Genomic DNA, 26915 nt, shown 5'->3' with positions numbered 1-26915 from the left:
ACACCTAAAATGTGGTAGTCCTCCAACCCTTTTTGGTAAGTTATATGAAAATTCCAAAGATAGAAGCCCAAATCAAGGTCCAGCCCACCATCTCATATAATCAATCCCAAAGCCCAATAGACAAATTTCATCAGCCCAACCCATTAAGTTACAAAAAGGGAAATTAATCAAATATAACAACTCACGCGCCTTCAAAAAAGCACGTGCATCACCGACTTTCTCTCTGACACACAAAAACAACAACAAATACACACTCAAAAGAAAACGCATCACTCTGAATCACACTCTCCGTTAACGCGCCACCCATGACGGCGGCGAAACCACCGCAATCATCATCAATGGTCACCATTAGAGGATCTCTGCTAACCCTAGCAATTCTCACTCTCATCTCCTTCACTTTTCTCTCTCTTAAATCTCTCCACTCTCCTTCCTCCTCTCCTCCCACCACGGTAAGCTCACTTTCTCTCTCCTCCATTTTCTCTCTCCTCTACTTTCTCTCTCTAACCTGAATTTCCTGTTTCTGTGTTGTTCGAGAAGGTTCTGAACGTGGTGGAGGAGAGAGAAGATGCGTCGGAAGCGTATCATTCTTCGGAGATCTTTAGGTTGAATTACGAGGAAATGGAGAGGAGGTTTAAGGTTTATATTTATCCTGATGGTGATCCGAATACGTTTTATCAAACTCCGAGGAAGCTCACTGGGAAGTACTCCAGTGAAGGTTACTTCTTCCAGAATATTCGAGAAAGTGGGTTTCGAACTGAGGATCCTGATGAAGCTCATCTCTTCTTTATTCCTATTTCCTGCCATAAGATGCGTGGCAAGGTATTCTTTTCTACATTCTAATTTTGTGTTTGTGTTTAATTGTTAATTTGAAGTCATTCATTTGGATTGCAAGTTGTAATCATCTGAAATTTTGGAGGTTTTATGTTTGGATTAAATTGTTTGGAATTTGAACAAATTATTGTATTTGAATTGATTTTGGTGAACAGTAAGAAAAGTGAGGATGATTATCAGGAGAATTTTGGCAAATTCTTGTGCTGGATTTACTTTGTGAATTAGAAGTTCAAAGTGAATGAAATTTGTAGTTAAGAGTGTTGAGATAGTGAAAACTTAACAGTTTACAAAGTGAGATTCGAGTTTGTGCGATATGATCTGTCGTTTCAGGCTGGAAGAGTTGAGCAATAATGGTTAAATAAGTGTCACTTGTAGTTTGTATAACAATGAATCACTGTGAGTCTGTGGTTTATGGCAAATTATATGGAGTTCTTTTGATTGTAGCAAATTGGCCACGTCAAATTGTAGCACTTGTAGAAATGTAGGTTCATTCAACCAATGAATCAAAGCCTTTATCCCATAAGTGGTACTTGTAGAAATGTAGGTAAAAAGGAAATTTATATTGATGTTCTGTAAGAATGTTACTGGCATAGTTGTGCAAGCACGGAAAAGGAGATATGGATTTTTGTATTCAGGATTATTGGGCACTTTGTTTGGATAGAAAAGAAGGAAAAGAAGGGGAGGGAAGAGAAAGGAAAGGGAGGGTAAAGGTGAGATCCATTTCCCCTCCAAATCTCTGCAATTTTGGAGTTTGTGCTTCTTAAAGAGAGGGAAAAAGGATCCCTTTCCTCCCCCAATTCTGTACCCAAACAAGAGAAATTGTCCTCCTCCCTTTCTCTTCTCTTCTTTTCCTTGTATTTCCTTCTATCCAAACTAACGGTGTGTTTGGATAAAAATATGGAAAGAAAAGAAAAGGAGGTGAGGGAAGAAAGATGAGTTTTCCTTTTCCAATTGTTGGTGAGATCAATTTCTTATAATTTAATCCCTTCATTTCTCTCCCCTTCAATTCTCTTCTTTCCTCATTTCTTATCCAAATATAAGATAATTAATCCCTCCATTTACCTTCCCTTCCTTTCCCTCCTTTTTCTTCAATCCAAACAAAGTGTAAGTGAGACTAGTTATGTGTCATTTATCTGTTAACCTGCTTTGGTTTTGTTTTCTTTCCTCTTTGTTAGTGTTGCGGATTATGCCAAACTAAGGCAAATGTGTTCATTTGCCAATAGACGTCTGATAAACTATATGATCCCTATAATGAGTCATTTGTGCATTATACTACGCAGGGGACTTCATATGAAAACATGACTATAATTGTCAAGGACTATGTTGAGGGCTTAATAGCCAAGTATCCTTACTGGAATAGAACGTTGGGAGCTGATCACTTTTTGGTTACTTGTCATGATGTTGGAGTGAGAGCATTTGAAGGGTTGCCATTTCTTATAAAGAATTCTATTCGAGTAGTGTGTTCCCCAAGTTATGATGTAGGATTCATCCCTCACAAAGATGTTGCTTTGCCACAAGTACTACAGCCCTTTGCTCTTCCTGCTGGAGGAAATGACATAGAAAACAGGTTGGTGAAAGTCTGTTAGTTAATTTCTTGTTGTTGTTACTCTTCATATCACCTTTCTTTGTAACCCTCCCCCCTTACCACTTTCCCCTCTCTCTCTCAAAAAAAAAAAAAAAAAAAAAAGAAAAGAAAAGAAAAAAAACCTACTGCTCGTGTTTTTTATGTCCTGGTTTGTATAGGGTTTTCAAATTTAATTTGGGTTTTCTCTATGGTAATTTTGATATCGATCTAGTAACTTGTGTATTTGTTATCAAACCTGGAAGTGGAAGTTAACAGTTGTGGAGCTCCGGACTGGTCAATCATGGAAAATCAATAAGTGGCCTGGACTCAAACCAAACAATATTGAAGATGTATGAATTTGTAAATATTTATAAATTACCCTGGGCTTTTCTGTTACCTATCTCAACTTCGGACAAAAATGTTGTTTATTTGTCCAAGTCTCATAGCAAATGACCAGAGCAGGTTTTGCATCTAGGCACGGGAGATTTTGGAAGAACATTTAGTTTCTAGTTGAGATTCAATTTATGTTCCCAGGCTTTAATTAAAAGGTGTACCTAGGTATCTTTGATTGGCAGAACTTGATATGCAAAATCCAACATTAATAGTTGAAAAAAGGCGGGGCGGAACTAATTTGTGAAAAAATGACCCTAAAAATCACTAAATGTGAGTGGTGTTGGAATAAATGTCCTTGAGTGTTCCATCACAAAGATAATTTGCAAGGGGAGTAATGGAGGAATGTTGTACATTCCAATGTGGTTGTTCTCTCTTCAGTATTAGTCATACTCATATGTGCAAAACACATATATGGGAGTCGTCACTCCTCGGTCCTCACATGTGAGTGTCCTTTTAACTATGCACATTGGATAGGTATAAAGAAAAATTTCCTTTGGGGTTGGGTACCTTATCATTCTCAAATCCTTATCCAGTAAACAAGCCAAGTAGCCAACCTTTGCTATGACGCCATGTTTAATTCTAGATGTAGTGGATTCGCAAGAAGTCCTGTTGCTCCTCTACGCCTTCTCATATACGTATCAGCTGTGTCATCCTAACAAGGACTTTAAACAGACAGTGAAAAGAACAACATTTTAGATTCAAGTGCTGGCAAGTTTCGGTTGCAAAACAGTAGAAAACGAAAGGAAGACATTTGTTTGTGAATATCAAGGGGTGGGATATTTACTTCTGAACTCTGAAGTTTTTCATATTGCTCCACTTGGTGAATTAGTGCTAATTAATCTCTCTGTTTTGAATTGCTAATCTGTACGGGTCCATCTAAGACATTGAATGAATTTCATTGGAGCCAATATAGGGTAAATTTTTTTTATGGCTAGCAGGCTAGGGATAAGATAGCATAAATTTGTGCCTTAAAAATCCTGCCTATTTTAGTAATCTGGTGGGCTTTGTTATATTTATTATTGTCTGGGTCATCTTTGTGCAGAATATCTGTAACTAACAGAAATTACACTTTGCAGGACAAACCTTGGATTTTGGGCAGGCCATCGTAACTCTAAAATTAGAGTCATATTGGCCAGAGTCTGGGAGAATGACACAGAACTTGATATATCTAACAACAGAATAAATAGGGCTATTGGGCCTTTGGTATATCAGAAGAGGTTTTATAGGAATAAGTTTTGCATATGCCCTGGTGGCTCTCAAGTTAACAGTGCTCGTATAACAGACTCAATCCATTATGGATGTGTTCCTGGTAAGTTTTTTCTGTATCAATTGTATGGGTTGTGGGAATGGTTAATATTGTATGTATTCACATCACCTAATATACTCAGAAAAATAGTGTGACCTTGATAGTTAATGTGCACTACTTCATGTTAAGCTTCTGTCTCAACACAACATCTTAGGTCTCAGATGATTGTTTTAGTTAAGCCTTACTGCAGCTTATGCAGTGACCTGGCTTAAGAAGTTTTAAAGTTAAAGTTTCTGTTTGTCTCTCTTTTCTGCAGTTATTATATCAGATTACTACGATCTGCCTTTTAACGACATTCTTGATTGGCGAAAATTTGCTGTTGTGCTGAGGGAGAGGGATGTCTACCATCTCAAGCAAATTCTTAAGGCCATAACAGACGCAGAATTTAAACGGCTTCATGAGAATTTAGTCAAGGTAATGATTTTATGCTGGCTGAAATTTTGACATTAAACTGAATCTGACAGCTTTAGGAACCCTTGTGAGCGTGTTGTTCTCTGTTTATGTTGTTCTGGTTAAACATTCTCTGAAACTCTAAAAGTGGATCTTCCTGAAGCCATTTGTTTTATATGACACAGCTATGATTTATAGTTTTTAGGTATATACTTGATGCTACTTGCAGTTAGTCTCCCTTTATTAGTCATGATGTTAATGAAGCAGGGTAGAACCTGGCTTTGTAGATTTGAAGAATGTTACTCCGTAATTCGGAAGAAAAACTTGAGTGCTACACAAATAAGCTGAGAAGATAGAAGGAGGAGAGGGGGGGGGGGGGGGGGGGGGGGGGGGGGGGAAGGGAATATGGCATCTTCTTTACTCACTTGAAAATCAGCATAAACTATGAAGGTCTTTGTGATTATCATCACTAGCTGTTCAGTTCCAGGTTATATCCCACAATGATATGTGATGATAAGAAAAGGGCAAAGATACACGTTTATTTATACACCAGGATTTGCAATTTTTGAAATTCTTTTAATCCTTTTGTATCAGGTACAAAAGCATTTTCAATGGAACACCCCTCCTATCAAGTATGATGCTTTCCATATGGTTATGTATGAACTCTGGCTTCGGCACCACGTTATCAAGTACTGAGTTTTTTTTGACACGTTATAAAGTATTTCTTTCACCTCCTGTTTGTACACTCGATAGATACCAGACCAGTCTCGAAGATCAAAGGAAAGTGATGCCTAACTGCCATGCCTGCCAATTCTGTAGCTCTGTAAATTATGACCTACTGTTTTGTTATACAACAATACTCTATCTTATATGTAGGATGTATCAAAATTTCTAAGTTTATGGCGTTGTTCATTCATTTAGTAATCCTTCATTCATCTTTAATCTTTTTGCTCTATTTCTTGCTTAATTATAATCTCATTCTTAACCATCTAGCCACGTGAATTTTTACAATCTCATACTTGCTTGAAGTTAACAGCTTAAATGCAGGAGCGACGTTCAGACTGGTTAGTTATCTTTGTACAAGCTGTTTTCCTTGTGTTTAGACTGGTGGACTGCCCATGGATGATCGCTACTGTTACTACTATTATTGTACAAATTTTCAAGCTTGTAACATAAAAAGCTCTATAATATGTATCCTGATACTACTATGCTCACTTAAGCTTCCTATTTTGAAAATTGGATTTCATTTCCATGGTGCTTTTGGATTTAGCTTAATTGTTGAGAATCAAATTCATATAAAAATCTAGAGGTGGTGATCTATCAAATTCATACTCAACTGTTAGATTGGAGTGGCTCTTTCTTTAAAGGTGCTCTTGTCCTTAAGTCTAAATTTTAACTTTTTTTTAATAAGTTAGTGTGAGACAGTCTCATTGAAAACAAGATTAGTGCATCCTCGTTACTATAAGATTTTATTATATAAAATGTCATTACTCCATAACTAATAATCATACTTTTTTGTTTTGGTGCACATGATTTGCAAGCCAATCCGTGGCTCGATTTCTTCTCAATAGACATGATGAACTTCGACTTGCCAACTATCGTCTTACCAATAATCATACTTTGTAGTATAATAATGTAAGATCTCTTCCAAGTAAACAAAATCTATATATTTCATTCTCATATTCATTTAAGATTTCTTAACCAACGAGAGTTGGCGCAAGTGGTAATCAACTTGATATTTCTTAAGGAAGATCTCGAATTCGAGCCTCACCGCATCTTGTCGAATCCCAATGTAGTTGCAGCTAAGCACGGGCAAATCGGGTGGATAACCAGTTTTATTTTATTTTATTTTTTAATTTAGTGACAAGTGGTAATTATATGAGATAACTTTGCACTGTTCATATGTAAAACACCAACATCAAAACCGCTATTGGTAATAAGTGTTTCATCCACAATTTTACCTCTTTATCCCATTTCTGTCAACTAGATAAAACTGGGACAGTCTCATCAGTGCTCAAAAATTTATGATTGATGATGAAACCACTTTCCCGCCATGTTCTAGTGTCGCCAAATTGTTCATCTTTAAAGTGCATTAATCAGATTCAAGGCTGTATTTGGATTATCTTTTTAAGAATTCGAACAAGTTATGTTATTCAAGCGATTTGTAGGTAACTAATTCTTCTCACAAATTATACTTGTATAATGTTGCCCAGAATCCTAATTTTTCAAATTATGTTCTATAATTTGTAATTTTTCAGCTCTTTTGATTTCATCTTGTTGTTCTGAATTTTTTTATTGCATTGAATCTAATTCCCATTTTACTTGCTATAAAACCTTGTATTATGCTATGATTTATGAACATATCTGTGTTATTACAAAATTTGTCAACTTTGAACATTAATTTTGTTATAGTATGAATGATGTGTTTGTAATCTTACTGAAATGTTTCATATATGAAAACTATGGCACTTATAGTATCATTAAATTGATAAAATTGTTGGACAAATTTGTGGTCAAACTTATTAAGCTTATTGAAGTGAGGTCAATTGGAAATAACCAATCATGAATGCAAGGGTAAGATTGTGTACATCCGACCCTCCCCTGACAAAATTGTTTGACTAATTTGTGGTGGAAGTTAGTAAGCTTATTGAATTAATGTCAATTGGGAAAAATTAACCAATATGTGATCACAAGGGTAAAATTGTGTACATCCGACCCATCTCCCCTTCCATACCATGCTCAAAACAGGAGCTTGGTGTGAACAATCGGGGTAGTATAGTTATACTAACGCTGTTGTGGTCACCATCAATTTTGAGAGTCAAAAGTGACGTTTTGCTTTGAGGACGTGATAGGTTTTTGAATCTGTGTTTGCTGGATGTTGGTATTGAGTATATATCTTGACATATCTTCTCAACTTATCTTTAGTTTTAGCTCTAGAAAAGGCAGGAAGCATATTGTGCGATATCTTGTATTTGTATGAGTATGATTTTTGGTTGGACAATTTTTTTCGTGATGCTATGAGGGGGTGGGGGTGTTCACGTTGTTGGAGCTTACGAATCATTTCATTACCACTTTACAAATTACAACTGTTGATGAATGGGAAATCAAATTCAAGTGTGGTTAATATTCTGATGCATTCTGCTAATCAATTGCACAACAGAAGCTATTTTAAATTTTTACGTTAAATGATTGGTGGAAGAGTCATTACAGAAAATGAGGGAAAACAAATGAATACATTGCCAGAATTGGTATCTAAATGGTTGATGCTTCTCACCTTGGTGGTTTGCATATTCTTATATTAATTTCTTTTCTGTTTTGTCAGATATAATATGTGGAAGTTGAATACTAGAACTTGATTTAGGCAAATGCTACAAATGTTCACCAGAACTCTGTATTTGATTGTTCTGTCTTTATTCTTCCAAGCCCCTTGGCCTTGGCATTGATCTTCCCTACATATGAAGCATTATGGAAGTTTCTTTAATAAGCTACCTTCTGTTCATGTAAAGAAAGTTTACATCGAACTTGGGATCTGTTGTGATTTTTTGCTGGTTGTACTGTAAATGCCTTAAATAATGGATCATATATGATATTTTTGGCTATGATTGTAGCTTATATCCACTGTTGAGTTGTTAGTTTTGAATTATTATTGTGCGTCTTTGTGTTAGGTAACTTACCTTGGGTTCTAAAATGCTTCCATTGAAGTATGACAATCCATTTAGTCACATGTTAGCTCTGGAAGTGGAACTCTGGGATCAAGCATCGGAGTCTCTTGTAAGTTACACTTATCCAACTTCTTTTAAATACCTTCAAAAGTTGCCCATGTGACGTGAGAAGATAGGCAAATACCCTCAACTATTTCTGTCTGTATTTTAATGTTTTTGAGCTATGAGGTTCCATTTGTTATGTATACTTTTCCATCGGAAAAAGGCTTTGTTCCATTATGAACAATTGTAAACAAACAAACACCAATATAGACTGAAACACCAATATGTAAGTAACCAATGTGATGCATGCTGCATGCATCATTAAAATAATGGTATGGTAAGTAATAATGGGTGAGGAGTTTGGCCGTTTGGGTTTTAATAACTCTGACACCTTAATAGGAACCCAGGATGCTAAGATGCCAAGTTGGTGACTACATAGTTCTGCATTAGTCACATTATTGAATCAAACTCATTCTCGGAACTTTATAGAGCTATTTGCATGGTCATTATGGCTCTAAATCAACTTATATGACCCATGGGACCCCTCCATACATTTAGCTCAATTTTGTGAAAGTTTCCCGAAGTTGGTCCGAAATCATGAATTATAACCTTTAGTTTTGGATGATTTTTTTTACTTTTCCGAACCAGAATGGAAAGCACTCGGGGTGCTTCACATAGACCCCATGTCTACCCGGGAGGCCATTTTGGTGATTGAAACCATCCAATTTGTCTGTAAATTCTCAATTTAGCTAATTTCAGATGCACCTCCCTTAATTAACTAAAGGCCATCACAGGCCTTTATGTGACTGACTAGTGGTTGTACATGGTTCCAAACAATATTGTATGACCCTAGGATGTAGTTTGTACCATATTTGAGTTTTTCGTCGCAGATTTTAAAATTTCCAAATTTCTTATGATGAAAAAGGCTACATATGCAATTATGCAAGCCACGATTCATCAATTCGGCATGAAGTATTAAATTAAATCTGCTTTGTCAGCTTATTTATTTCTTTTGATTTTACAGCGCCGGAATTCTGCATGACAGTGGTTTGATTGAAAGTGTGAGAAGAGTGTAGAAATGCATTGGATGAGAAGTTAGGCATTGGTTGAAATGCTCAACTCATGCCTAGGGAAGAAGCTTTGCTGGGGAAAACATTGGGCATCACGTCATAATACTGGTTTCGGCTATGCCCGGTGGGCTGGTATTATTCCCGGTATTTTTCTTATCCTGAGTCAATCATGGAAGAAAAAGGTGAAGTTTGTCATGTTGTACATGTACTGATGTCAGTTTCTAGATTCATTACCTTACAACATTGCCACACTCCTTGACCAGGTGCAAGCAACTATGTTGTACAGTCAAGTTTTACATTTTCTAATCAACAAACAACTTAAAGCATTCGATCAAAGGAGTAAGCCTGGAATTAAACTATGTCTATCAATCATGCATGGTTAAGGCGGCTTGAAGTTTGTTGTTTACAAGTTATATGATCATCATGTAACTCTTCATATTACCTTTCTATAAATAGTATCTTTTTGCTAACTATGTATTTCATTCTTTTGTTAATTGTTACTCAAAACATTTTTTTTTTGCTCTTTTTTTTTTTTATTTTTTTTCCTTTTTTTGTTCGCTTATATTCCCTCATGGAAAGTGACATGTGCTTTCAATGTTTTAACACTGGACAAAGTGCACAAGAAAAGGGACCGACACATGTTCCAAAGTGCTATGAGGTTCCCTCCTCTGAACGTCCCAGCTTGAGTTCACCCGAAGCTCAGATTCCTGTCGTTGACCTGGCTGGATTGCGAATGGGCCCTACTCACTGCTTAGCTGTCATTGAAAGCATTGGACAAGCTTGCAAGCGCTTCGGATGTTACCATGTAAACCTAATTTTCTTTATATTTTGTGTGAAAATTAGATTTATTGGCCCACTCTCCTATATATATGATTTTATTTCGTGCATTTGTGTATTAGCCAAATATCCAGCTGCTACATCCCTAATTTAATTTTTTTTACTAAGTCAAAGGATAGTGATCTGATTTAGGTGAGAAATTTTAAGGTCTTTATTTTTGTACAGCCAAAGAATAGTGACTTAAGTGAGACTTTTAGTGTTAAAGACTTAGTAAAGACTTAAAGCTCAGCTTAAAGTTTTTTGTTCAACATATTTCAGGAAAAGTTCTTCTAAAGGCTTAAGATAGTTAACGTCTATATGCATTTTCTAAAGTTTGATGGGCAAAACTTCCAGCAAGGGGGATCAGCCTGTAATAAGACTTTAATTAGCATGCCCATATTTTGCATTTTTGGGTGAAAAGCTAAATTAATAATCTACATTGTTGTACATGATACACTAAGAGAATATTGTGCTGCAGGTTGTTAATCATGGCATTGACCAGTCAATCTTAGACAAAGCACTTGGTGCTGCAGATGAGTTTTTTCACTTACCTGCTGATGAAAAATTGAAGTTTATGTCGAAGGATGTACACAAACCAGTGAGGTATGGGACAAGTCTCAAGGATGGTGTTGATAAGATTCAATTTTGGAGAGTTTTCCTTAAACATTATGCAAATCCCTTGAACGACTGGGTTCAGTCTTGGCCTGAGAATCCACCTGCTTACAGGTATGTTATCTAATATTTATTTTGTGAATTGCATCATTATAAAGTATTACCTATTATTTAGGATATATATTATGCAAGCACCTGATTTGTGTAGATAGTGCTTAATATACCTTTTTATGTATGAAGTGAAAGACGAATGCAGTGTTGTAATTGCTTACGAAGTATGTTGCTCATAGTCTTCCTAAGACATGAATTGTATGTTCATTTATGTCATGAATTCAGCTTCCATGTTTCTGATAAAAATGCTACTTGATTAATCAATCAATAAATTAGTTTAAAAGATAGACATAAAATTCAGCATGGAAAAAAGAACAAGGAAAATGAAACTGTTTATCCATACATGTTTCTTTAGCTCCGTCACTATTTAATTGCATACTCAATGCATGTGGCTTCCTTTTTTATTTATTTATTTATTTACTATAAGTGGTATTTGTGACCTCATGTCTTGGTTTGAGGGTTACGTTAGAGTACAGAAAATGCCATGAAAGCGGGTTTAGATGCAAGATAACATTAAACAAATGCTCCTCCATCTGTGCTGAAATTCATGAATGAATTCAGCATGGGAAAAAAAGAAGCTTGTTTCAAAACCATAAGCAGAAATTGACCCCCTTTCTCTAATACTAAAATATATAAGCAAATGCGTATGCGTATGCATATGCGTATGCGTATACTTCAGCATCTATTCAAAAGAAGAAGATCAGCATTTACATCAGCTTGGTGTCTGGTTGATTTTTCTAATGTTATTTAAAATATTTTATATTTTATATTTTTTTATTTTTTGAGGGAATGTTTTGTGGATCGATATCAATAATAAAGATAATCATGTGCATGTGTCTCTCTTTATTTTGCCTTGCCTAATTGCCTTAAACCCGATTCCAGAAGTGACCTCGGAGGGAGAAAAAAAAAAACCCTAATTTCAGGAATTTATCTTTGCCTAAATTTTTTGTATACATTCCTGCAGTCTTGCAGTATTGCCTCATTTGTTAAAATTTGGAGTTTTCTATTTGGATTTTGTACTCATTTGTCTTATATCTTGGGGGTGCAAATTTGCTGCAACACTCGCTGTTGACTTATTTCTTTGTGGGTGTGAATTTGCTGCAAAACTTGTTTCCTTATACAATTAATACTCCTGCCCCTAAAATAATTACCGTGTTAGCTTTTGGTCTTCCTCACAAAGATTAAGAAAAGTGGTTACATATGACTAAAAATGATGAAAGTGGATAACAAAAAAGTGTAAGAAATGAGTATAAAGTGGGGGGCCTAAGTGCGCATTGTTATGATCCCAAACCATATTAAAGTAGGGGATTATCTAGGAGAGGGATGTACGCTCGTTGCCTTATGGTTTATAATACTTAGCACGTAATACTGGTAGTAGCCATCATACTTGATTTGTTGATTTTGATATATGAATATATGGTCACTCGTAGCCTTATACTACTAAGCAGTAAGCACGTAGTAGTAGCCATCATACATTCATACTTGATTTTGATATATGATCTTTTTACTGATTATTATCTTACTACTGATTTATAAACATAAACTTTTACATTAAACTTTATTGTAGCCATTGCAATAGTAAGAACTACACCACCGCGGATAGGAAAATTCTGAGATTAAGAAAGTAACTTTATTTCTTTTTCATGACTACAAAAAAATTGTGGCCTTTGTAAAACTTATCATGATTGATAGGGGAGACATGGGAGCATACTCTTCAAAAGTGCAAAAACTAGCAGTGGAATTAGCAGGAGCTACCACAGAGAGTCTTGGCTTGGGTTCCAAGTATCTGAGTGAGAAGATGGAAGAAGGCATGCAGGTAATAACCACAAACTGTTACCCACCTTGTCCTCAACCTCGTCTCACGCTTGGGTTGCCTCCACATTCGGATTACAGCTGCTTGACCATCCTACTTCAGAGCTCTCCAGGGCTTGAAGTCATGGACATGCAAGACGGTGGCTCTTGGAAACTTGTGCCCTACATTAGTGGTGCCCTGCTAGTTCACATTGGAGATCATTTTGAGGTTTTGAGCAATGGGTTGTACAAAAGTGAGGTACATAGGGCTGTTCTTAATTCCCAGAACACTAGGATATCCATTGCAAGCTTTCACAGTAAGGGGTTGCTTGAGAAGATGGAGCCTGCTCTTGAGTTGGTGGATGCAAATCATCCCAAGGCATACAAGGGAAGTAGCTTCAAGGATTTCTTGGATTTTCTAAGTTCTAATGATGTTGGGCAAGGGAAAATATGCTTCCTGGACACCCTTAAAATAAAATAGTTAGCCTATCCTTTAAAGTAAAATAGTAAGCCTATCCTTTATAGTCAGCCATATATTTCGAAATTAAGTTTTTACCGCCCATCTCTTTTTTTTTTCTTTTTTCTTTTTTCTTTTTTTTTTTTTTAAATAATGATATTATAAAAAATACGCAGTACTGTTTCCATTCCATAATGTTCTGCCCACATTTTGTTTTAGTTCATTCCATGAAGTTTTACTCATTTAACATACTCTTTTGCTGTTTTGCATGGCCATAATGTAATGAACGCTGGGGATTCCTGTGTCAATGATTTTATAAATATCTGAAAGGTGCATATGCGCAAGTTGTGAATTTGTCATATACTAATGTGAGTAATGTAGCCAGATTCAGTATGTTACATCATTCCTATACTCCCAGATCAGGTGCGATCAGTTTCATGTACACAATAGTTGCAATATTACTCAATCTTATGTATGATTAATTTAAGATATATTTTAAGGCAAATACAGAATCACATAGGTCAATAATTTTAAGTGAACATATTCTGTTTATAGAAAGTGACAATATTTGTTTAATAAAAGCATACTGTCTTATTGTGAAATTTACATCATACAGTTTAAAAAGGTAAATTTTGGATGCTAGCTTAGCTTAAGCTGCATGAATTTATCATTAAGCATGGTTGTGGTTTATAATTGTAACTTTTCTTAGACCCTTACAAGAGCATGACTACGTTAGAGTAATTTTCTATATATATAGCAATCTATTCTTCAAACTATATTTTTCATTTCCATATAAATCTCTTTGTCTCAAATTGTTACTTAGTTGAACATATTCATTTCATCTCTAAAATACATATACATATATACTTAACCTAGGTGATCATGGAAAGTGATAGGTACTTTCAAACTTATAGCACTGGACAAAGTGCACAAGAGAGGAAATTGTCACATGTCCCAGAGTGCTATGAGGTTCCTCCCTCTCAACAACCCACCTTGAACTCACCCCAAGCTCATGTTCCTGTGGTTGATTTGGCTGGATTTCGAATCAGCCCCATTCACCGGTCTGCTGTCATTCAAAGCATCCGCAAAGCATGTGTCCATTTTGGAATTTTCCAAGTAAGTAAACCTATTATGATAGATTTTGTCCTATACGATATCATTTTTGGGCGTCATTTAATTTTTTAAGAAAAAACCAGGGATGACATTCAAGATTTGCTTGCAGATCAATTATTCATCATGTGGTGACTTTTATTGAGAATTGGATTTACATTTTACGACTTTTATATGGTACAATATTGATAATTCTTATATGCATCTATATACTTATGCTAATATTATTATCCTGCCTCACTACTTGGTCACTCTTACGTATGTAACTGTACATTATTTGAGCAGTGGAAACTATGTTGAACAAAGCCAGGTTCTTTATTCAGCTCACAATATACCATAATATGTGGTGAAAGAGAGAAACAATGGGGTTGTTCATAGTTGTATATATTGATCAACAGATCATTATATAACTTGCAACTTTGCAAATGGATCTCATGAATTGTTTTGTGGTCTGATACTATATTTATGGTGGTCCTGTCAAGTAAGGATGTTAAAGCATCAAAGACCTTTACTTATTACATACAAATGGATATGTATGTGCAGGTTGTTAATCATGGCATAGACCAGACGGTCCTGAACAAAGCACTTGGTGCCGTGGATGGGTTTTTCCGATTGCCTGCAAATGAGAAACTGAAGTTTATGTCAAATGATGTTCACAAACCAGTGAGGTATGGGACGAGCCTCAAGGATGGCGTTGATAAGATTCAATTTTGGAGGGTGTTTTTAAAACTGTATGCGAATCCCTTGGAAAATTGGGTTCAGTCTTGGCCTGAGAATCCACCAACTTACAGGTATATTATCTGAATTATCTTAATACTCTAAATGGCATAAACTCAAACTACCACGTTACCATGCTGAAGGCTAATCTGTGTACATACCCACATTAAAAATACACCATAGGAAAATTCAAGTTGTCCATATCAAGTCTGTTTTAGCCCAAAAGAAAGAAGATAATTAACAACAAGAGTTGCAATGCATGTGTGACTCTAGATTCGAATTTCTATTGCTTGTGGGACATAAGATATTATTTGTGACCTCATGCATTTGACTGTCTGAGTTTTGAGGGGTTATTTTGAGCACAGAAAATTCCAGGCAAAGAGTTTAGATCAAATAAATGCTCCTTTGTATGCACTGAAATTCATGTATCTATGCATGAATTTTGGAAATAAATAAACCAATCTATTATCAACCATTAATAAACTTAAGCTACTCTTATTCTAATGTTAATTTGGCAATGTCTAACAGAAACATATACAAGCACAAGCACATGAACCTAGTTCGTCATGTTCTAGAAAGATAAACAAGGGCACTAATTACATCTGTTTGGATCTATATGATGTTTTTAATGTCTTCTGATAATAGAATTTTATTATTTAAAGAAAATAATTCATGCACTTGTCTTTATATAGAGAGAGCCTTGATTTCATAGGTAACCTCATAGGGGGCAAGGGGGTGTAAAAGTAACTCTCATAAGGCATCCTTTACTTTGCTGTTAGGGTATTTCAGTTATCCATTGCATGCTCCAACAGACATGAAAGTGCCTTCGGAACTTAGGAAATCGTGTTAAGATTGATTCGGTAGGCACAGTAATAAACGATGGTAAAACTGATAATGATAGATTCCGAAGAGATCTGATGTAATACACCTAGGAGTTTAGGACCTTAGAGGTGGGATAGCATTTTGTAATGATGCATGGTTGCATGAACGTTCTCATGGGATTTTATTTGCAAAATCACCATTACCACCTCTTGTTAGTACCTAACAAACGAGTTGTTAAAATTTTAGGGTATGAGTGAAAATTTTCAATTAAGGAGTTTATCATTTGCCTAAATATGTATGCTGTTATACTCCTGCAACATTTCTATGTGAAATAATTCGAAATTATTATACATTTATACCAAATGTCAACAATTAGAGCATGTTATCTTTAGCCTTCATATTATATGATCCTTTGGTTAATTTCCATCTATGCATTTGATAACAGGGAAAACATGGGAGCATATACTTCAAAAGTGCAAAAATTAGCAGTGGATTTAGCAGGAGCTATCACAGAGAGTCTTGGTTTGGGTCCAACGTATCTGAGTGACAAAATAGGAGAAGGCATGCAGGTAATTACCTCAAACTGCTACCCGCCGTGTCCTCAACCTCGTCTCACACTTGGATTGCCTCCTCATTCTGATTACAGCTGCTTGACCATCCTCTTACAGGATTCTCTCGGGCTTGAAATCGTTGACAAGCAAGATGGCTCGTGGAAACTCGTGCCCAACATCAATGGTGCCCTGGTAGTCCACATAGGAGATCATTTTGAGGTGTTAAGCAATGGGCTGTACAAAAGTGTGGTGCATAGAGCTATCGTTAACTCACAGAAGACTAGGATATCCATTGCAAGCCTCCATAGTTTGGGGTTGGATGAGAAAATGGAGCCTGCTCCTGAGTTGGAAGATGCGGATCATCCCAAGGCATACAAGGAAAGTAGCTTTAAGGATTTCTTGGATTTTCTTAGTGTTAATGATATTGGTCAAGGGAAAATCTGTTTCCTTGACACCCTTAAAATAGTATAATGTAGAACTAAAATATATCGTTCCTGTCTTAAGAAACTTTTTATTGGATTTATCTTTTATATAATTGTTACACCATAACATTAGGCCTGCTACTCCCTTCATTCCTAAGATTGCACCATTTGACTTTTCATAGTTTGAAAGGTAAATATCTTTGTTTTTGTACGCTTAAAAATATTTTAGTAGTTTCATGAACAATACTTTGGGGCATTGGATTTTTTTTTTTTTTTTTTTTTTTTGGCCACAAAGCGCGAATCAAGATCAATGAAGTTAAAATTCTAAGATCAAACATTGAATTGAATCTAACAAGATCTCACGTATTTGTAATATTTCGTTTTGCTCAAAATTTAAAATTTTAACCCAAAAAATTACTATGAGGGACGAAGGAATGAAGGACGGTAAGAGTACAAAGTATAAAATATAAATGTCAACGAGCAACGTGAAAGTTACTACATATGGGCCAAAGACCATAGTTATTGTAATGTAAACAGTTTGCAAATTTTCTAATTCCCTGCAAATGAGATTACTAGTTCTTGGTTGTTAAAGTACGTACATATTAATTACAGGTCTGTTGATCCAAATGGAAATGTTATTCAATGATATTGATATGTCCTGAGTACTGAGTAGGCAAATTGTCATAATTCAGTGTAGTCTACTCTAAACGTGGTAAAACTAAAGAACAAATTGAATTTTATTGTATATATGAAGTTATGAACAACACATTTTGACCCTTGACCTTGACTACCAAAGCATTTTGTGAAATTTCTAAGTAATATTGGTGGGGCCATCTTCCAAACCGATTTAAATACCCCCTCTCATTAATAAAAGATAGTCTCTTAGCTTACTACGTATTTTATCTAAGTATCTCATTTAAGCCAAAAAGCTATCATAAACAACCGTCCAAGTAATCACTGTATGGGACACTTGACATTTTTGTGAAAAAAATTCTCTCCAAAAAGCTTTTTTTTTTGGAAACAAAAAAGCTAAATTTTTTAATTCTTTTAATAATTTTTTTTTTTATGTATATATTTAACACATAAGAATTTAAAGGGTAGATATTAATAAATTCAAATTTAAAAAAAAAAAAAAAAATGTGTTACGGAGTACATAAGTAATTTAATTTCAATTGACTATTATTATCAATAAATCTTACTCTATAAATCCGTGCATTGCTATAATCACTATTAATGCCATTTTGGATTGATGATAATCCAAGAATTAGATGTATAATTACGGTTCAAAAATTGGATGACTAATTAGTACTCCCTCCGTCCCTAAATTACATTCCTCTTTCTCTCTATTATGTGAGGAATAAATGCTAGAAAGAGGAATGTAATTTAGGGACGGAGGGAGTATTCAATAATGAAGTAATTCTGGGCTTTCTTTGATGGAGCATGGAATACCGTGGCTGAAATTGATTCCGAGTACCGCTTTACGCCAAGAACTTACAATTAATACAGTAAATAAAAACGTTTTCCATGACTAGCGTGTAGTGTACCCACTCAATATACTCATCCGTTTTTTTTTTTTTTTTTTTTTTTTACCTACGAAATATCCAATTTTTTAAATGCACCACTGTAATTGTAAATAACTCTGCATAAGTGCATAATAAAAATGTGAATATCAAGATGGTTTTTCCTCATTTCCTCATATAGACTATAGAGTAACTATGTATTTCCTTACATGTTGTAAATTGGTACGTCATTTGAAAACAGAAGGAGGATATCTCTTTACGAGAGTAGATAAAAGCAATTATTGATGTATGATGTACTAATAGTTGTTTTAATAATGATTATTATAGTAATATTTAATTTTTCTTTATAGGAAGAAGAATTGTATCCAAATTTTAGATGGGTCAACCCAACCTAACCCCAAAAGTTTTGACAGCTCACGATTCTAGTAAATATTTTGGTATTTAGTCGTAGTCTCTAACATCAATATATATTGTAGTACATATATGGAGAAGAAACCAAATTTGTTTGGTAAAGTTAGTGAAAAACTCATCTTATGACTTAAATACTTCTATTCTCACGCCGTAAATTGCATAGAGTAACTAATAATTGCTGTAAAATGATGTACAGTATAATTTATATTAAGATGTACAATTCCCGTCAAAAAAAATATTAAGATGTACAATCGAGGTTTAAATATTGTAATAGCTGCATAATTTATGTAACTGTTGTAAAATTATGATTGAAATATGAAATTTTTTTTTTTTTTTTTTTGACGGGGATTGAAATGTGAAATTAGAATTGCAACACATCACATCTACACTCCATTCATATTTACCCAATCAATTTTTGTTCGTATGATAGCTATAAAAAGTCTGTATAAAAACCCTACCACATGTAACGATGTCCCAATCTTTTGAAAGAAAAAATAAAGTTTTCTTCTTAATAGTCAGCATAACATTAACACACAATAGTCATGGTCTTAATTATTGGCAGATTTCATACTAATAATTGCAATTAATTGTAATAAATAGCTTATGCTCATCAAAAAAAAAAAAAAAAAAATACTCGTATTGATTTTGAAATTGTTGTAATTAGTTTTGAGTGTAAAACACAAACCCAGCCTTCCCATATCATAGTCAACATTAAATCCCCGGAAAAAGACAGAGTATGCAGTTAGTTCTCTCCTTCATCACATGGATAAATAAGTACATTATATAAATTATCTTGTCACCCTTGTTCATCAAACATTCACTCACCCAGACAAAATATCAAAGTTTGTTTAAATCACATTGGAGTTTTAGACTTTCAGTAGTAGTAAAATAAAGCAGAAGCTTAGCTGCTGCAATGGCGGTCAGAGGAGCTGCAGTGACACCAAAGTCAGTTCTGCCAACGAATCTAACGCCTTCTTTCAGAAACAAAACTCACTCGAAGCAGGTTTGCAATTACTATTGTATATTTGTATTATTACTTTCACCTTAAACTTCGATTTTATTCTGTTCATGATCATATTGTACATATAGGAGATTTCCTAGAAGCGTTTACAGCAGAAACAATATAAGTGTTGTCATTGCACTGTAAAGATTTATACTGTATCAGAAATGTGACGATTAAATTGACATACTGTACAACAAAAATAATGGTGTAATTTTTGCAGATTTCTGTGAAAGTTTCGGCTAGCAGCTCAGACAAGCATGATCAAAGTAGTAACTCTAGTAAGTCAATCAGAAAAGAAAGAAATGGCTGGAAAATCGATTTCACCGGAGATAAACCACCCACCCCATTGTTAAACACTATCAACTATCCTTTGCATATGAAAAACCTGTCTACTCAGGTAAGACAAAGATTCTAATTTCTGGCTTTCTGCTGTTATTGATTCTCACCGCTTCCTGTAACCGACAGGATCACTGAAAACAATGCAGTTAGCTAGAGATGCATAATTTTATTTGTTATTAGCTTATTTTACAGCAAAAGATGAGCATGAAATCAGGCCCCTAAAAGATTATGTCCCCCTCCACCCTTTGCTAATGAAATGCTTGTTGTTCAGGATCTTGAACAACTTGGTGCAGAAATAAGAGCTGAACTTGTTTACTCAGTGGCAAAGACAGGCGGGCACCTTAGTTCTAGCTTAGGGGTGGTGGATTTAACAGTAGCTCTACATCATGTATTCAACACCCCTGAAGACAAGATTATATGGGATGTTGGTCATCAGGTGAGAATTTTGGAATATAATGATTTGCTTTAAAAAAAAAATTGGAAAAAATTCAACTGAAGTTCATTTTCCATTTAAAATCAGGTTTTGAAATTCATTTTCCTTTGTTTGTTGCATTACCAAAATGTTAAAGAAAATTGGGAAATGGGAAATGAGGGGAGGTTAAGAAAGGTTAGGCTTTGGGAAACTATTTTGGCAATTTGCATTTCACAATCTTATAAAATCATTTTACCCCTTCACAACCAAATGTTGATTTATTAGGACAATGATTTTCTAGGAGAATAATTTTCTTGATTTCTTCCCATCACAACACAGCATAAAGTTATACAGCAGGAAAGTCAAGTTGCTCGACGATAGACAACCTATCTTTCCTCAATAAATGCAAAGTTGACGAAACAAAACTGTAATGAATTTTGCAGGCATACGCACATAAAATTCTAACAGGAAGAAGATCTAAGATGCACACAATAAGGAAGACCTCAGGAATTGCAGGGTTTCCTAAAAGAGAAGAGAGTATCTATGATGCTTTTGGTGCAGGGCATAGTTCTACTAGCATATCTGCTGGTCTTGGTATGGTATTTTCATATTAGAGCACTGTAGTTTATCAGAAATACAAAGCTTGTCACTTTACTGAAGAAATTATACAAGTTTGCAGGTATGGCAGTTGCAAGAGATCTTTTAGGAAAAAAGAATAATGTTATATCAGTGATTGGGGATGGAGCAATGACTGCAGGGCAGGCATATGAGGCTTTAAATAATGCAGGGTTCCTTGACACTAACCTGATTGTCATATTGAATGACAATAAGCAGGTTTCGTTGCCCACTGCAACACTTGATGGCCCTGCAACTCCTGTCGGGGCACTCAGTAGAACACTAGCAAAGCTTCAAGCATCTCCAAATTTCCGGAAATTACGTGAAGCAGCCAAGGTAAACATAAAGCCCGGTAATAACTTCAATGAGTTAGCATTTTTCTTCATTTGAAGAAGCTGATATCTGACTTGTATTCTTCTATTGTTAAGGGCATAACAAAGCAGATTGGAGGGAAAACACACATGGTTGCATCAAAAGTTGATGAATATGCAAGAGGCATGATTAGTAGTGCAGGATCAACTCTGTTTGAGGAACTTGGTTTATACTACATCGGACCTGTGGACGGGCATAGCATGGTAGACCTAATCACCATATTGAAGCAAGTCAAAGAAATTCCAGCACCAGGACCAGTTCTAATTCACGTAGTGACTGAGAAAGGAAAGGGTTATCCACCAGCAGAAGGAGCATCTGATAAAATGCATGGTGAGACTGCAAACTGAAACTATATCTCCTCACATAATAAAGAAGTGAACTTACATATGATTAACTGGACTGAAACTTCCGTTGCTCTTGCAATCAATCTTTTTAGGAGTTGTAAAATTTGATCCCAGATCAGGGGAGCAATTCAAGTCCAAATCCCCAACACAGTCATATACGCGGTACTTTGCCGAGTCGTTGATAAAAGAAGCTGAAGGAGATGAGAAGATTGTGGCTGTTCATGCTGCAATGGGTGGAGGAACAGGTTTAAATTATTTCCAAAAGAGATTTCCAGATCGCTGCTTTGACGTGGGTATAGCAGAACAACATGCAGTAACATTTGCAGCAGGTTTGGCTACCGAGGGCCTCAAGCCTTTTTGCACCATCTACTCATCATTTCTACAGAGAGGATATGATCAGGTGAAACATCATATTGGTCAAATAAAAAACTAAAAACCCTTACTTTCACAGTTCCCCTGCTAATAGCTTGTCGCATATATGCAGGTAATACATGATGTAGATCTTCAGAAACTGCCAGTCAGATTTGCAATGGATAGAGCAGGTTTAGTGGGTGGAGATGGACCAACCCATTGTGGTGCATTCGATATCACCTACATGGCCTGTTTGCCTAATATGGTTGTCATGGCTCCATCAGATGAAGCAGAGCTGATGCACATGGTTGCAACTGCAGCAGCTATTGATGACAGACCAAGTTGTTTCAGGTACCCGAGGGGAAATGGGATAGGAGTTGCCCTTCCTCCTGGAAATAAAGGAACACCACTTGAGGTTAGCACCAAAAACAACCACCTTGAAATTTAGTGAGAGCAAAAATATATGTACAGGATTAATACATCCAGAATATTATACTTCGTATATACTTGAGCACTACTAATTATTTGCATCTACCTTCAATACTTGAACAGGTTGGAAAGGGAAGAATATTGAAAGAGGGGTGCAGGGTAGCACTGCTGGGATATGGAACTATTGTGCAAAAGTGCCTAGAAGCCTCAGTTTTGCTAAAATTTTGGGACATCTCAGTGACAGTAGCTGATGCAAGGTTCTGCAAACCTCTTGATGGTGATCTTATTAAACACCTAGCAAATGAACATGAAACACTTATAGTTGTTGAAGAGGGTTCTATAGGAGGTTTTTCATCTCATGTGTCGCACTTCCTCGGTCTGAATGGTATTTTGGACGGATCTCTTAAGGTGATTTTACAGCAAAGATATGAATACTGAATTCCTCTGTCACACTTTTTTTTATTATTATTTTTTTTTTCCTATGCTTCTTTAGACTCACCCCATCTCATTCTACACAGCTAAGAGCAATCATCCTTCCTGATAGATACATTGACCATGGAGACTACGAAGATCAGTTGGAAGAAGCAGGATTGACTTCAAAACATATAGCTGCAACTGTGCTGTCAATGTTGGGAAAGCAAAAGGAAGCTCTAACACTTTAGGTTCAGAAAATAGGTGCACAGAAACAAGTTACCATCACATGTAAATCTATATATCTTGGCAGATTCAGTTGTGGAATACCTAGAACATATTGTGGCCAATTTTGATGGTTTACCATGTTTGTCTTTGCCAATGTGCCCTTCCTAGCATAAACAAGACATGTATTATACTTGTATTAAACACAGACACTACAAGAGATTAAGAAGAAGAAAAAAAGTAAAAGAATAATCATGTGTCATAAAAGTTTTTGATAATTGAATATAGAAACTACAAGTACTCCATAGGTTTTCCAGCAAGGAACAATGATGATACTCCCGGATAAGTAGCACAAAAATGGCATGATTTGGTCTACAATAGTCTTCAACTGTAGGATTTAAAATCTATAAGAGGTGTGATTGTCTCATCTTGATGCTAGGATTGGCTTGGGGTACTTCCCAGTGAAGGGAGGGGCAGGGATCTTGGTCACACATTAAATATAACATCCTACCAAGATATTGGCATGCGAACAAATATAAGGTCAGATTTTATTTGTATATCCTTCTGATATTGCATTCCCTTCTGATTTTTCGCCTCATCTATCTATGATAAGTGCATTGGGTAGGTTACTTTAGTCAATTAAGTGACAGGACGGAAAGTGTTTGGGACCCAAAGTGGGACAAAGGTTAACTACCATTTTGGGATTTGAAACTCCAGTTCCTCACAATGCTTTTAAACAGAAATCCAACACAAACACAACAATTCTCCATTCTTGCTCCCCTGAAAATATAAGTAGGTTAACAGGTCAATTTTAAAAGCCCTTTTAGGTGACTAGTTGAAAACAAAAAAGCCACATATAGTCAGTAATGGCACTTAAAGGTACAATAAAAATATAATACAGCCTAGGGGGACCATAATATACAGAACTGAATACCATACCTCTTTATTTGGAGCCCTTGCTCAAAAACACACAATGGTTGACTGAACTTCATGCAGCACCGCAAGAGCTAGCTAGGGTAGATCAATTAGCAGTGTGGGCTGATGCGACAGGTGTTCATTCAATTTGTGAGATCACATAGCACTTTTCTACCTTCACTTACCAATCTTGTAATGATTAGATCACCAATAATCTTTGCAAGAGCAAACCCCATCCTTAAAATGGTGAAATCTCTTGGTATCTCTGGCAATTATCTCTCTCCCGACTACTTTTGTAACTAACTTTATCCAAGCATGGCAATCCCCACAAACTTTCAAATTTTTGTAAATCCTAATGCAGCTGGTTTTCCCAGAGGTCTTCCATAGGGAAAAGGCTATGGCTAGTTTCTCACTGTGATAGTACAAGGACCGCTCCTTCTCCTTCTCATTCAGGTTCTGTAGCACAAACTCAGTAGCTGGAACATACCCCAACTCCTTAACTTTCTTCATCAGTTCCTTTATTATACAATCTATTTCTTTAAAATTTGGTTGGGAGCAATTCCCTGCCATGAAAGTGTGAACCTCTCCGCCTATGATCACCCAGCTCATAGCAGGACTCTTTTTCAGTCTATTCTCTCTCATCAAAGACTTTACACAAATAACCTGATTCCAGTCACCTTTTGATGCATAAAGATTGGAGGATAGAACTAAGCTTCCCTCGTCTTTAGGAGACAGCTCAATTACTTTATTAAATATCCTCCCTGCCATAGTAATGTCTCCATGGAGTCTACAAGCACTCAGCAGAGTCCTCCACAAAACAATATCTGGATTATCAGCTTGATTTATTAGTGCTTCTGCCTCCTGAAGCCTTCCAGCACGTCCATAAATATCTACCATGCAAGCATAATGTTCTTTAGTTATCCGAATATTACGATAGCCAAAAAAAGAATCAAAGATGCGACGGCCTTCATCAACCAGCCCTGCATTGTCGCATGCTAACAGAACACTAACGAGGGTAACGTCATTGGGTTCAAGCCCCAAGTCATTCATTTGCTGAAAAAGCTCAAGTGTTTTGTGTTCAAAACCATTCTGAGCATAAGCATACATCATTGTGTTCACAAGCACCAGATCACGGGCAAACAAGCCATCATAAACCAGCTTAGCAAGTTCCACACAGCCACACCTCCCATAGAAATCAATCAGAGCAGCACCAATAAACTTATTTAAGTGTAAGCCTAATTTTAGTATAATGGTGTGGATTTGTTTCCCTTGGTCAAGTGTTGCAAGGTTGGAACATGCAACAAGAGCCCCAGACATGGTAAAACAGTTTGGAAGTACAGAGCTGCGCATCATTTGACAAAATTTGGATAGGGCAACTTCCTCTCTACCATTCTGCGAAAGACCAACAATAAGGGATGTCCAAGTCACCAAGTTTGGGTTAACAAGATGCTCAAAAACCTTAAGTGCATCATCAACCATGCCACATTTCGAGTACATGGTCAGAAGTGAAGTCTGCGGAGAAACTCCAAACTCATGACCACATTTGATTATAAACCCATGTATTAACATGCCAAGACATGAATGCTTCAAGTTACCACAACTCACCAATAAGCTCGTAAAAGTGTACTCATTCGCCTTAACTCCTTCCTTAATCATCTGATTAAAAGCCTTCATTGCTTCACAATCTTCCCCATTTTGAACATAGCCAACAACTAAAGTAGTAAACAAGATCACATCTTTCTCCACAACTCGATCCACTACCAAGTGAGCATTCCTCATTTGACCAAGCTTGGCATACATATCAACAAGGGCACTTCCAACAAACACATTTGAAACCTCCAACCCCAAAACAACCGCTTTCCCATGAGCTTTCTTGCCATCACAAACAAGACCCAGATCAGAAAACGCTTTCAAGACACAGGACAACGTAAAATCATCCGGACAAACTCCCTCCACCGCCATCCGTTTATACAAAGCCACGGCTTCAGGACTCCTCTTTTGCCTAATATAGCAAGAAATCATGGCATTCCAAGCAACTACATGTCTCTGAGGCAATTCGTCGAACAGTTGGTGTGCATAAACAAGGTTGCCAAGTTTTAAATACGCATTCATGAGCTTATTGCCTAATCTTAGGTAAGGAAAACCTTGATTTCTCATATGGGTATGAATGCTTCTGATTTCTTCTGTAGAATTTGAATTTTGGATGAGAGAGATGTAGTTCTCTGAAACATGTTTGAGGTTTGTGCCATTTGAATGCAATGAAAAGGCCAATTGTTCTAGGATTTGGGTTGAAGATGAAGTTGTTTTTCCAATGATTTGTTGGGTTTTAGTTTGATTGAAAGTGTTGGTTTGTAGAGCTCTCACAAATTTGGAAGATTTCCAAGGTTTTACCCGCCATATCATGACTTGTTGGTTTATGGCCTCAAGTTGTTCATTCTTGTCTGCATTAACCAGAGTGTAGTTGACTTAATTGCAACACGCACTTTATTACGATATCCTTCCTTACCTTATAAAAAGTAGGAGATTGCGCCTATGAATACTGCCCAGACGTATATACCCTTCAAAATGTTTGTTTACGTTCTTACCGCATATATAATTGCTTACATTTATGTCCTTCCACGTGTACAGATGTAATAATGAGTGTTGAGCTTTTCCACTCCTTATAATTATACACTTTTATATTATTTATTTATATTATAGGTAAATATATTATAGGTAAATTTAAAGTTCACCAATATTACGATATTGCATTGTTGAATAATTGCATAGATGTGTTCCAAAAAAAAAAAAAGTTGTAAACAACTGAAAAAGCCGTGCATGAAAAATGAAAAGTTTAAACACAACCCAATATACACATTCCATTAATTTATCAAATTATTTACTCTAAAACCCAATGTCGTG

At 36.0% G+C, this 26915-nt stretch overlaps 4 protein-coding genes and 1 pseudogene across 7 annotated transcripts; 4 read left to right on the top strand and 1 right to left on the bottom strand.

Annotated features, from left to right (window-relative positions):
- The first annotated feature begins 234 nt into the window (after nucleotides 1-234).
- Nucleotides 235-5415, top strand: LOC145626150 (putative glycosyltransferase At5g03795). Its single transcript, XM_081678613.1, has 6 exons — nucleotides 235-449; nucleotides 538-819; nucleotides 2112-2398; nucleotides 3865-4097; nucleotides 4351-4508; nucleotides 5079-5415. Exons 1-6 carry the CDS (start codon nucleotides 306-308, stop codon nucleotides 5178-5180), a joined length of 1206 nt encoding a protein of 401 aa, XP_081534739.1. The 5' UTR covers nucleotides 235-305; the 3' UTR covers nucleotides 5181-5415.
- A 1083-nt stretch (nucleotides 5416-6498) lies between these two features.
- Nucleotides 6499-14033, top strand: LOC145626134 (2-oxoglutarate-dependent dioxygenase 21, chloroplastic-like). The gene is made up of 7 exons (XM_081678612.1): nucleotides 6499-6652; nucleotides 8150-8255; nucleotides 9213-9440; nucleotides 9522-10063; nucleotides 10553-10800; nucleotides 12490-13413; nucleotides 13936-14033. Exons 4-6 carry the CDS (start codon nucleotides 9731-9733, stop codon nucleotides 13067-13069), a joined length of 1161 nt encoding a protein of 386 aa, XP_081534738.1. The 5' UTR covers nucleotides 6499-6652; nucleotides 8150-8255; nucleotides 9213-9440; nucleotides 9522-9730; the 3' UTR covers nucleotides 13070-13413; nucleotides 13936-14033.
- LOC145626118 (2-oxoglutarate-dependent dioxygenase 21, chloroplastic-like) lies at nucleotides 13928-16806 on the top strand. The gene is made up of 4 exons (XM_081678611.1): nucleotides 13928-14161; nucleotides 14699-14946; nucleotides 16140-16263; nucleotides 16363-16806. Exons 1-4 carry the CDS (start codon nucleotides 13928-13930, stop codon nucleotides 16714-16716), a joined length of 960 nt encoding a protein of 319 aa, XP_081534737.1. The 3' UTR covers nucleotides 16717-16806.
- Nucleotides 16807-19268: 2462 nt separating this feature from the next.
- LOC145562492 (1-deoxy-D-xylulose-5-phosphate synthase 2, chloroplastic-like) lies at nucleotides 19269-23368 on the top strand. Its single transcript, XM_081622796.1, has 10 exons — nucleotides 19269-19601; nucleotides 19822-19998; nucleotides 20212-20376; nucleotides 20796-20946; nucleotides 21032-21303; nucleotides 21396-21669; nucleotides 21776-22083; nucleotides 22168-22449; nucleotides 22587-22871; nucleotides 22982-23368. Exons 1-10 carry the CDS (start codon nucleotides 19512-19514, stop codon nucleotides 23123-23125), a joined length of 2148 nt encoding a protein of 715 aa, XP_081478922.1. The 5' UTR covers nucleotides 19269-19511; the 3' UTR covers nucleotides 23126-23368.
- On the bottom strand, nucleotides 22303-26417 carry LOC145562473 (pentatricopeptide repeat-containing protein At5g65570 pseudogene; annotated as a pseudogene). Of its 3 annotated transcripts, none has more exons than XR_014094389.1 (2): nucleotides 24039-26417; nucleotides 22303-22423 (listed from the first exon to the last, which is right to left on the bottom strand). The product of XR_014094389.1 is annotated as a pentatricopeptide repeat-containing protein At5g65570 pseudogene, transcript variant X2 (transcript). The 3 variants fall into 3 exon arrangements; XR_014094391.1 differs by lacking the exon at nucleotides 22303-22423 and adding an exon at nucleotides 23255-23266; XR_014094388.1 differs by lacking the exon at nucleotides 22303-22423 and adding an exon at nucleotides 23743-23879.
- Between the last annotated feature and the right edge of the window lie 498 nt (nucleotides 26418-26915).

This window comes from Chenopodium album, chromosome 1, assembly GCF_948465745.1.
Source record: "Chenopodium album chromosome 1, dcCheAlbu1.1, whole genome shotgun sequence".
Lineage (NCBI taxonomy): Eukaryota > Viridiplantae > Streptophyta > Magnoliopsida > Caryophyllales > Amaranthaceae > Chenopodium > Chenopodium album.
This window is presented reverse-complemented; position numbering and strand designations above follow the sequence as displayed.